Source organism: Littorina saxatilis, linkage group LG8 (genome assembly GCF_037325665.1).
Source record: "Littorina saxatilis isolate snail1 linkage group LG8, US_GU_Lsax_2.0, whole genome shotgun sequence".
NCBI lineage: Eukaryota > Metazoa > Mollusca > Gastropoda > Littorinimorpha > Littorinidae > Littorina > Littorina saxatilis.
In genome coordinates this window covers 19558425-19570754 of record NC_090252.1, presented here as the reverse complement: position 1 = coordinate 19570754, position 12330 = coordinate 19558425, and the positions used below count along the sequence as shown (strand labels likewise).

Below are 12330 nucleotides of genomic sequence, written 5' to 3'. Positions count from 1 at the left end.
TCTTCTATCCGAGCAGCTCGGTGTAAGAAAGTAATTTGAGCGTGCCTGAGCACAACTAAGTAAAAAAATAAAAATAAAAACAACATATATGTTGAAAAGATGACTTTTTTCCCAGAAATGTTAAACTGTACTTTTTTTTCTGTTTAAGAATATTTGAAATGTGCTGGCTGGAATCTGCGTATATTCTCATACCTCTTCAAGTTTATGCAAGTTGTTTTCAAGATCATCAATAATCACAGTTTTTCGCTATGAAGACAGCAATGCGGGGTAGTTCCTGTCAGCCATTTGGACTGTAACTGAGAGAGTCTGATCCCCTCCTCCAAATCAGTGAACAGAGAGTACAGGTACCTGTTCGAGCTAATGTGAACAATATTTGTTTTGTATGAGAGTCTGAGGTACTGAATATATACGAGACCAGATGTCCATCATACTAGAAGTTAATTCCCATCCCTGTTCATTGGCTCTATCGACGCCCGTTTTTAACCGCTGACTTCCCTTTATATAATAAACCGTCCATAGATCGTCGTTCTCCCGAGCTAACTCCTTAGTATGTCATCGAGAATAGAGGATTTTGTGTGTTTTGCAATGACGTCAGGGCTTTTTGGCGATTGGTCAATGCATTTCGTATCAATAATATCAGTCGCGCTTGAAATTATCGCTACTTCATATTGCTTTCCAAACTTATACAAAGTGACCGGGAGCGTAGGGTCAGTTATGAATTGAATTAGCCCCAAACAATGAGATATAGAGAACAGTACACAAATACGAACGGAGAGACTTGGAAACTCGAGTCAGTTCAATCAATCAATCAATCACAATGAGGCTTATATCGCGCGTATTCCGTGGGTACAGTTCAAAGCGCAGGGAATTTTTTTTATATTTTTTAAGCAATTTATATAGTGCACATATTCAAGGCGCAGGGATGTATTTATGCCGTGTGAGATGGAATTGTTTTACACAATACATCACGCATTCACATCGGCCAGCAGATCGCAGCCATTTCGGTGCATATCCTACTTTTCACGGCCTATTGTTCCAAGTCACACGGGTATTTTGGTGGACATTTTTATGTATGCCTATACAATTTTGCCAGAAAAGACCCTTTTGTCAATCGTGGGATCTTTAACGTGCACACCCCAATATAGTGTACACAAAGGGACCTCGATTTTTCGTCTCATCCGAAAGACAAGCACTTGAACCCACCACCTAGGTTAGGAAAGGGGGGAGAAAATTGCTAACGCCCTGACCCAGGGTCGAACTCGCTTCCGAGCGCAAGTGCGTTACCACTCGGCCACCCAGTTGTCGCCACGTTCGAAATCTCAAGCGTAATATTTGAAGTTAAAATCTCCTTCGCCTAGAGGGCGACAGAATAGCTCAGTCGGTAACGTGCTCGACCATGCGCTAGTCCTTACTTGTATGGTCCCGGGTTCGACGGGAATTTTATTTTTATTTTTGTCTGAACTCGTAATTCTTGTATTTTATTCATTTTCTTCATTCCAAACGTTTTGGATTGTGAAATGAATCGAAATATAACAAAAAAGTTGCATAATTATTGAGTACTTTCAGAATTACCCATTCATTTCTTTGTTTTTTATTAGTAACCGTGACATCGGCTTTGGTGAAAATTGATTGCCCTATAGGCAACACCGTGACTACATGTTATGATGATATCAACAAAACATACAAAACACAAATACGAACGGGGAAAACGACGAGTCAACACATGCTCGATTCGAAAACTCGGGCACGTGGCAGTTATGTTGGCAGTTCAAGTCTTAGTTTTCACGCCTCGCTTGTGTAAGCCTTGTGGTGCGGTAGTAAGACGTTTGCCTCCAATGCCGGTGGTCTCGAGTCCACAAACTACTATTGTAAATCATGATTTTTAAACTTTGTTTCATATTTTCTGAACTCAATGTACTTGCATGCTATTCTTTTTGATTTATCCCAAAGGTATTGAGTAGTGTATTGAAAATCAATTATAGTGCGTGAGTGCCCTTGGACAGCTTTCCCACAATCCCGTATTCTATTTTTAGTAATGAATATCCCCAAGGAAAGGTCAAAGGGCATATGTATCACTGCGTGTCGACTGCTGGTAATACCAGATACTTACTTCTATTATGATAGGCTTCTGACGAAACGCAATGCAACGCAAGCAGTTTCACTATCGTGCACCAGTATTTCTAAACACTGGCATACATCCAGTACGACATCAAAACGGCCTTCATTTGAAGGAATGCTTGGTTGAAAAATACTTTCGGTTGGCTGATCTTGCTCATAGGAAATTGACTGAAAACTGTCCCTTCGTGAGAACGGTACGTGGCTGATCTCGCTGACATGAAAATAATTGACTGAAAAATGTCCCTTCATGAGAAAGTTTGCTGATCTCGCTAACAGGAAATTGACTGAAAACTGTTCCTTCCTGAGAACGGTGGCTGATACAAACTGACTCGACTTTCTTACGTCCGAGCTAAAGCCATGTATATTTGGAACAATATAGGCGCGCTTTCTCATAAGCAATATGTGTTTATCTATTTTTGTGTGAGTCTTTACAAAGAAGACCTTCGGCGAAAACATTTCTTTTTATTTCTTATGTAACAGAGCTTTATATTAAACAAGCTTCTTAGAAGCAGGTCTGTATGTAGCAGTAGCAGCATCATTAGTGGTAGCAATTATAGTAGTAGACGTACAAGCATTAGCAGCAACAGATCTTTTTGACTGATGAATGACCATGACAAAAACTAACAGACTTCCTAAAGATATGTGAACCTCAAAGTAACTCAGCAACTAAATTGGTACTATTCGGAAATTGGCTTAGGAAACTTTCGAAAACATCTCAACAATTATTTGTTTCACGAACGGATATGTTTATGCAGACTATTAATGCTGCAGATGTATGGAGACTTGTTGAGACTATCCACTACCCTACTAAACGAAGAATGTTACGAGGAATTCCCATTGCGAGTTAAACTAGAATATTGAGTATCAGATATTAAACAGGTTCATCTCAGCATTGAATTGTGCTATTTATTAACCAAAGGCTGAAAACTGTAGTCAAATCGACTTCAGTCTTCCCGTTGGCAACAGTCTCAATGGTTTTTCAATTGAATTGTCATGCCTATAAAGAATTTGATAACACAGCAACTATGCATGATATGAAGAATTGTTGTCAAAAGACAACGTTTTATTATCATGTTTCTTAAATAATTTGGGTTGACCATGATGTATTATGCATGGGGATTTTTAAGGATGAATACATTGTTTAATAACTTTTGCAATTACTAGTATTTTACTTGGTCACAATACTCACGACTTGTGTTGGTCTGGATATTAACAGCTTCAATATCGTAGACGTTGGCTAAGTCCACTAGCCACCAGCTCTTATCAGTTGTTGGTTCCATGGTGGCTCTGGTGCACGTTGCCCACTCAGGTGATGGGTCGACTCGTTTCAGGACTCCGTCAACCGCCAATGCAGCCGGCTGAGTTGTGTGTGTTCCACTGTGACGTGCGTATTTGTACAAGGCGACGTTCACCAAGCCATCTCGACTGTCTGAGAGAATATCATGAGAATGATCATTCCAGGGATGATACACTTTAAGATGTCAATGCATGTTTTAACACACACACACACACACACACACACACACACACACACACACACACACACACACACACACACACACACAAACACAGTTGGACGTTTCCGCTGATTTCAATTAAACGTCTGTGTGTTTGTTTGTTTGTTTGCTTAACGCCCAGCCAACCACGAAGGGCCATATCAGGGCGATGCTGCTTTGACATATAACGTGCGCCACACACAAGACAGAAGTCGCAGCACAGGCTTCATGTCTCACCCAGTCACATTATTCTGACACCGGACCAACCAGTCCTAGCACTAACCCCATAATGCCAGACGCAAGGCGGAGCAGCCACTAGATTGCCAATTTTAAAGTCTTAGGTATGATCCGGCCGGGGTTCGAACCCACGACCTCCCGATCACGGGGCGGACGCCTTACCACTAGGCCAACCGTGCCGGTCAATTAAACGTCGTAGAACTAGAACGGGTGTGTCCCCCATAATACCTCTATGGAAAATGACCTGATACTGCATGTTACTGCTGCCTTCAAGTCACATATTGTCTTAGGTTCGTTTAAATATACCACATTCTTCAAATAAACTAAGCAAAATAAATCTGGAGGGCTATTGGGTAAGAGTTGCTGTTAATCAAATTCAAAACTCGCGCTTAATGTTGAGCTGATCCCGAACTTACAACATATTTCTGAACTTACAAATAATTTAAGTTATTGAGACATCCCAGTGCACTAAGGGATTTATAGAGCAAATCGAGAAAATTAATTATTGAACGAAGCGCATAGCGCTGAGTTCAATAATTATTTTCGAGATTTGCTCTATAAATCCCTTAGTGCACTGGGATTGTTTCAATAACGATATTGTCAGTACCGCCAGAGAAAAAAAAGATTCAAAACGCAGATTTTGCAACGCGCATTTGGATATGCGTAACTGTGTGGTCAGGTTTGTGTCACTGGATCTACTTTTGTGTGGTTTGTCTCAAGTGTGTCGTGCTTTCGTCACACACAAACTCTTGTTTTAATTTCTGTTGGTAAATTCCAGTGTAGCGTTAAGCTAAAAAGTGATGATCTTTCATAGAGACCTCATTTAAACTCGGAGAAAGGACTGTGCTCTTGGTTTCGAAACCTTCCTCGAGCTTCGACAGATTGACTGTGCAGAGTTTTGCCCCTTGCCACGGTCGACGGAAAGCACATTTCCAAAATAAATGTGGCATGTTTCTCGTGTGGTATCTTCACTCATCGGGGAGTCTGGTACTACATATGAACGGTAAGAATGCTCTGAACCCTACACGTATTATATTCCCATCGTTTTTTCGTTCACATTTGCCCAACATGTTAATTTGCTGAGCGGGGTTTATGTCGTCTGCTAGGGCAATCAAACCACTGCATGCAGTCTGCACTGCCCCTGAGTCTGCACGCACGAGGCACGCTGGTAATAAGTCTTATATAGGGTAAGAACGTTCTGAACTCTACACGTTTTCGATTACGATTGTTCTTGCCTTGAAATAATAATTCGGAAACCATTCATTTACTGAACTGATGCAGTCGTATTTCAGTGTAGTCAGTGCGGCTACGTATGACAGAGTCGATCGAGTCAGTCTTCCAAACTAGTCTAGCTGGTACGTTATCGGAATAACACTTGTGTTTTCTGCTAGCGGGTGGGAATTTTATATTAACTCATCATTTGGTAATGTGGATGATAAGCTACATGCAACTAACACGGCATATGAGAAGAATCTATGCAAGTCGGCGAGATTTAGATGAAACACAGCGGCTTCTATTTTTAGATCAGTGGCGGCCGCACTGTGGCACAGGCACATGCAATCTGTCAGAAAAAAACCACTTCTGCTTTAATTGAGAAGCAGGGAATTTATGGTCATTTGGTATTGTGGAGAATATAAGCTACATGTCAGTAATTAATTCTGATAATGAGAGCACAGTCTTGCTTAGGCAAAGGGCGTAAGAATACGCTCTGTGGAAAAGTTAGCGCACTCCAAGAGTGCGCTAACAGTTTTAGCGCATCGCCATTAGCCAATCAACTGGTTCACATCAGTCATGTGACACCAGTACTTACTGACAATAACCTTTATAACAGATCTTCCATAACCTGAATTTATTTTAATTTCATGTGCAAGAAAAAGTATAACAAATCAAATATATTGTTGAGTACTATTGCTACGGCTACTGCTGGTAGTAGACGGACTTCTTTTTTTCTTCTTTTTTACATTTAGTCAAGTTTTGACTAAATGTTTTAACGTAGAGGGGGGAATCGAGACGAGGGTCGTGGTGTATGTGCGTGCGTGCGTGTGTGTGTGTGTGTGTTTGTGTGTGTGTGTGTGTATGTGTGTGTGTGTGTGTGTGTCTGTGTGTGTCTGTGTGTGTCTGTGTGAGTGTGTGTGTGTGTAGAGCGATTCAGACTAAACTACTAGACCGATCTTTATGAAATTTGACATGAAAGTTCCTGGGTATGATATCCCCAGATGTGTTTTTCATTTTTTTGATAAATGCCTTTGATGACGTCATATCCGGCTTTTCGTGAAAGTTGAGGCGGCACTGTCACGCTCTCATTTTTCAACCAAATCGGCTGAAATTTTGGTCAAGTAATGTTCGACGAAGCCCGGACTTCGGTATTGCATTTTTTAGCTTGGTGGCTTAAAAATTAGTTAATGACTTTGGTCATTACAAAATCGGAAAATTGTACAAAAAAAAAATTATAAAACGATCCAAATTTACGTTCGTCTTATTCTCCATCATTTGCTGATTCCAAAAACATATAAATATGTTATATTTGGATTAAAAACAAGCTCTATATATAAAATATATAAAAATTATTATCCAAATTAAATTTTCGAAATCAATTTAAATAAAAACACTTTCATCTTATTCCTTGTTGGTTCCTGATTCCAAAAACATATAGATATGATATGTTTGGATTAACAAGAGGCGAAGCCTTCAAGGCTCACGTAAGAAATAGACAAACAGTAACACAAACTCAATCACTCCGTCACACATACACACACACACACACACACACACACACACACACACACACACACACACACACACACACACACACACACAGATAAAGCATAGGTGACACTGTGCAAGAAAGCGAGACACTAGATCTAGATATGTCTGTCTGCATGTAGCCTACTTACAGGGACACGACTAAGAGTAATACCTAATATTCTGGACTCGCAACGAAATATATAAACAAATGACAATGAACAACGTTTCGACCTAATGGTCTTCAACAGGTTAAAAACAAAATGAAAACAACAATACAAATATCAAAACGACTTATCAGAGAAGATGATGTCCTCCAAGCGCAAAAGAAGAGGGAAAGGGAGATAAATCAACAAGAAAAATGAGCAATGAAAAATGAAACCAAAACGAAACAAATCAGAATAATAACGCTTGAAGGGCCTGAAGTTGAGAGAGAGAGAGAGAGAGAGAGAGAGAGAGAGAGAGAGAGAGAGAGAGAGAGAGAGAGAGAGAGAGAGAGAGAGAGCGAGAGAGAGAGAGAGAGAGAGGGAGAGAGAGAGAGAGAGAGAGAGAGAGAGAGAGAGAGAGAGAGAGAGAGAGAGAGAGAGAGAGAGAGAGAGAGAGAGAGAGAGAGAGAGAGAGAGTCAACAATACCTACGACACGACTGCCAACTAGTCTCGGCCCGCTCAAAATAACAATGACCAAGACTTTCAGTAATTCCTTCGCGTGACGTCTAACCCTCTTACGCCATAATGTGACGTCTTCAAATGACGAAATGTTAAAGTTTCTACCACAGACATACACACGCACACACATACACACGCACGCACAGACAGACAAAGTTACGAACGCATAGGCTACACTTCGTGAGCCAAAAACACGCTCAGAAAGTTAACCCTTAGGCTGGTTGTCGCGACATATGTCGCGCTACTTTACGTATACCGTCACCTGGTTGTCACGACATATGTCGTGCTACTGGCTCAGTCTGTTTGGTCGTTCCGATTACCTCCCATGGATGCGAAAACCTATGACCGTTTTTCTTTATTTTTGTTTCTGTTATTTCACCAGTGGCTATGTAACATGTGTTACAGAATTGCACCAGTGTAAGGGTTAAAACGAAGAGAGGTACAGAAAAGCGTGCTATCCTTCTCAGCGCAACTACTACCCCGCTCTTCTTGTCAATTTCACTGCCTTTGCCGTGAGCGGTGGACTGACGATGCTACGAGTATACGGTCTTGCTGCGTTGCATTGCGTTCAGTTTCATTCTGTGAGTTCGACAGCTACTTGACTAAATGTTGTATTTTCGCCTTACGCGACTTGGGTTTTGTTTTTTTTTTTTTTGTTTTTTTTTTGGGGGGGGGGGCCGGTCACCTTGCACATCTTATTAAATGATAGTTTTCTTATAACAAATAATATTATACCAGATCCAAACGTATCACGCATACATATAGTCTACTAATGACCGAACGCGGGTATTGAGCTATATTAGCACGGCGTTGTTACACAATCTGTTAGAAAAAAGGTAGGTACAGCAAAAAAGGGAAAACATTGAAAAAGAACAATAATGACTCCGTCAGCAAATACCGTACAGCCTGCCATACACCTGGATATTACAGATAGTGATTTGTTCCCATCTCAGATTGAAGATATCCACTCGTACGTGGGTACCGACTGTCATCCGCTCACACAGAATAAGCTCAGTTGAACATGTTTTGACAATCTGATTCCTCTTGCAAACCGTGTCCTTGGTAACAAGTCTGCCCTTCAGGTCATCATGCATGCCCACATGCACAGTGTAACGGTACGTCTCAGGTGAGCAACCTGTTTAAAAGTGCACGTGTTTAGTTTTCAGTGCGCTAAGATGCACATTTTTTGTCCGTGGAAAACACATGAGAATATGAGAATATGAGTATCATTATCGTCATCGTTTTCGAAGTCTTCACCGTCGTCGTGACAATATTCTTATTCATCACCATGACCACCATCATCATTATCATAATTAATATCATCTCCATTGCCACCATCATCATCATCATCATCATCATCATCATCATCATCATCATCATCATCATCATCACCATCATCATCATCATCATCATCATCATCATCATCATCATCATCAATATCATCATCAATATCATCTCCATGACCACCATCACCATCATCATCAATATCATATCCATGACTACCACCACCATCATCATCTCCATGACCACCATCATCATCATCAACACCACCACTATTACCATTAATGTCATTACATGCCATAGCAAGAACATGTTGAGCAGCAGCAGCAGCAGTAGCAGCAGCAGCAACTGCAGCAGCAATATCCTCAAAAGCAGCAACATCATCGTCGGCGTCGTGCTTAATTACTACACTGCGTGGTGCTGCATCCAATCACCGTGTTAGCCTACGTTTGATGTGTGAGAAAACATGTTCAATGTTCAAGTGTGTTGATTTCTTGCTGACTGGTAGCATAGACCAACCAACTGTTATTTTTCAGTTTTGTTTTCTTCTTTAATTAAATGCAGAGATATTGTGTGACCTTTTGAAATAAACAGGAGTATCCAATCTATCAGGGATTTTTGTCAATTAAAAAAAACCCACACGCTTGGATGCAGTATTGTTTTGTTTTGTTCTTGTTTTTTTCTAATGGGGATCATGGCCGTTTAGGTAAATGTTTTCAACAACATGATGGTGATGAAAAATGTACGATGAATTATAAAATATACATTATTCAGATGTGTGCTTTAAAGCAAGGATAAACACGGTACCTAATTCAGGAACGGGAAAGGTGAAAGTAGCGAAGGAGAGGACCCTCATAACTCTTGAAACATTGCCATTCGATTGTTTAAAACACACGCGACTGTGCCAGTAGCAATCACGGACGGGTTCATCTTATGTTTTAACACGAGTGGATGTTTATGTGTGAGACCGTTTTTACTCCGCCATTCCAGCAGCATACGCCGATTTGGGGGGAAGCCTGCTGGGTATTTTCGTCTGTCTATAACCCACCGAACTCTGACATGGATTACAGGATCTTTTCCGAGCGCACTTGGTCTTGTGCTTGCGTGCAAAACACGAAGAGGGATACGACCACAAGCGGGTCTGTATATAAGTTGACCTGGGAGATCGGAAAAAATATCCACCCTTAACCCACCAGGCGGCCGCGGCCGGGATTTGAACTCACGACCTTCCGACCAGAAGGCCGATGCCTTATCCACTGCGCCCGCCAGGGACAGGTTCAAACGCAAACAATGAACAAAAGAAAAGTTTACCCTGAGATATCATGACGCCGTAGACTCTGTAATGAGCACCTGGTGTCACCTCTCCCTCAGAAGGATCTGACAGAGTGACGATGAAGAAATTGACGGACTGTTCTCCATGGAAAGGGGCTTTCTGCGGTTTGCAATCATTGTTGATGTTGTTTGTAAGTTCCGGTCGTTGATATAACGTGTGATTCGGTTTGGTAGCATGGAATGAGTGGTAGGTCACTGGCTTTCGTAATGCCACATTGTGCCGGGTTACTTGAGCAGCTAGAAACGCAAGTAAGACAAGCATGAATCGACTTTCACCCAAGCAAAGCAGCATATTGTTGTCTCTCTAATAGAGCTTTCATTGACCTTGTCCTTAAACATAATTTGTTTGAGATTGACGTGAGGCAGGGTATATCGGAAATGTCTATTCATCAAGGAAGCAGGCTAACCTAGGAAATTCTTTAATTCATTGTGAGGACGCAAGTGTATGCCCGGGTTTTTTTGGGCATCAGGATGACACTTCCGCATGCAAATTATCCAACAACTAATCACACACACACACACACACACACACACACACACACACACACACACATACACACACACACACACACACACACACACACACACACACACACACACACACGCGCGCGCGCACAATCTATAGCTACGCATTCGCACACACGCGCGTGCTAAAGTTGCTTTGCTCGTTACATTTCCAAAACGAACATTGTATCTGGATCTGGGGTAGGCCCTATGCATCTACTGCAAATAGAAATTTTTCGGAAAATATGTTTCGGTGAGTTCCGTTTTCTCCACATCCACCCTCCCCCCATCCCCCTCTCAGTTAGCGTTACAAACTGACCCTTTGATCGCCTGAAGTGTCGCCAGTGTAATGCAATATCATCTACCAAGAATCTACGTCCATCAGAAGCGATTGTAAAACTAGTTCCATGTAACCAAAGCTATGGTATAACTCAAATCACAGCAGACAAAAACACTTACATTTCGTCCAGAAGACGCTTTTGATGTTGTTTTCTGTACAGGATAGAAATGAAAATTAACTCATTCCATGAGTGCATGTTAAAGGAAATTGCATACACACAGACCGACAGACAGACACAGAGACAGACCTATAGACAGACCTAGACAGACGCACGGATACATAAGTAGATGTTACACGCCGAGTCTCAGTGATTATTAAAAATAATGGTCGAAGTTAGCGGATCATGAAAAATGCGAGTTGAAAACTGACCGTCGGATTGCAGTCTGTTGTCGAAGAAACTGAGTGAAAAGAAGGGGAACTACTCTTGTCGCTAGACAAAGTATGAGTTACTTGCCTTGCGGGAAATTGCTTGTGATGAACGTTTGAGCACGGCAAACCTAGATTCAGAAAACAACCGAACTCATGGATTTTATATGAAGATTCATGTGTTCAGGCCTGTAGTTGTTAATTTAAATGCGGTATGTTTGTATTGTTTGCTCCAGAGATGTATACTTCGTACGTTAGAGCGTTCGGAACTTTTCAGTCGCAAAAAGTAGTACCGAAACAGAACAACTTCTCAACCCATTGCACTATCGAGGATTCAGGCTGTTGCTGGGTCGTTATGTGTTTGGTTGCTGGGTCATTATCGAAAAATAACTACCCCTACAAGTTTACACAGGTAAAGAAGCAGAGGGGGGAATAAAGACAGATACAATGCATGTTAAAGAAAAATCTGCATACGCACAGGCAGACAAATACAGAGAGAAAGACAGACCTAGACAGAGAGACCGACACAGAAAGACAGACAGACCTAGACAGACGGACGGATTCATAAAGAAAGAAACAGTGCATGTTAAAGAAAACTCTGCATACGCACAGGCAGACAAATACAGAGAGAAAGACAGACCTAGACAGGCAGACCGACACAGAGAGACAGACAGACCTAGACAGACAGACGGATTCATAAAGAAAGAAACAGTGCATGTTAAAGAAAACTCTGCATACACACAGGCAGACAGATACATAGACAGACAGACCTAGACAGACAGACCCAGACACAACTGAGACAGAAAGACCTAGACAGACAGGCAGAGGTAAGTGTGCGCGTGTCAAAAGGAGAATATATCAGTACCCTTGAGTTCACTAGCAGATTAAACACTCTGCCCACTAGATTGATTTAGTGTTGACATGTGATACAACTTTTTGACAATTCTGATTAATACTAATACAATATGTTTATATTTAAATGATGAAGGACCACATGCTCTCTCTCTCTCTCTCTCTCTCTCTCTCTATCTCTCTCTCTCCCTCTCTCTCTCTCTCTCTCTCTCTCTCTCTCTCTCTCTCTCTCTCTCTCTCTCTCTCTCTCTTGTTGAGAGGAAAAGATGAAAATTATTGGGATGTTAAGCTTAAAAAAGCAGCTTTTGTATAATAAATGTTCATTTATGTATAAAGTCGTCTATAAGGACGCCCCAACATATCTTATACAACTCTTCAAATCATCTCCGTCATATT

At 41.3% G+C, this 12330-nt stretch overlaps 1 protein-coding gene across 1 annotated transcript in view; it reads right to left on the bottom strand.

Annotated features, from left to right (window-relative positions):
- The window catches only part of LOC138974212 (uncharacterized), a 188014-nt gene that overhangs the window by 87366 nt on the left and 88318 nt on the right, over positions 1-12330 (bottom strand). The window contains exons 33-36 of the mRNA XM_070346935.1: positions 10836-10868; positions 9852-10109; positions 8158-8394; positions 3308-3547 (exon numbers count right to left, since the gene is read on the bottom strand). Coding sequence (XP_070203036.1) covers positions 3308-3547; positions 8158-8394; positions 9852-10109; positions 10836-10868 — 768 coding nt within the window. The remainder of the gene's footprint in view (positions 1-3307; positions 3548-8157; positions 8395-9851; positions 10110-10835; positions 10869-12330) is intronic.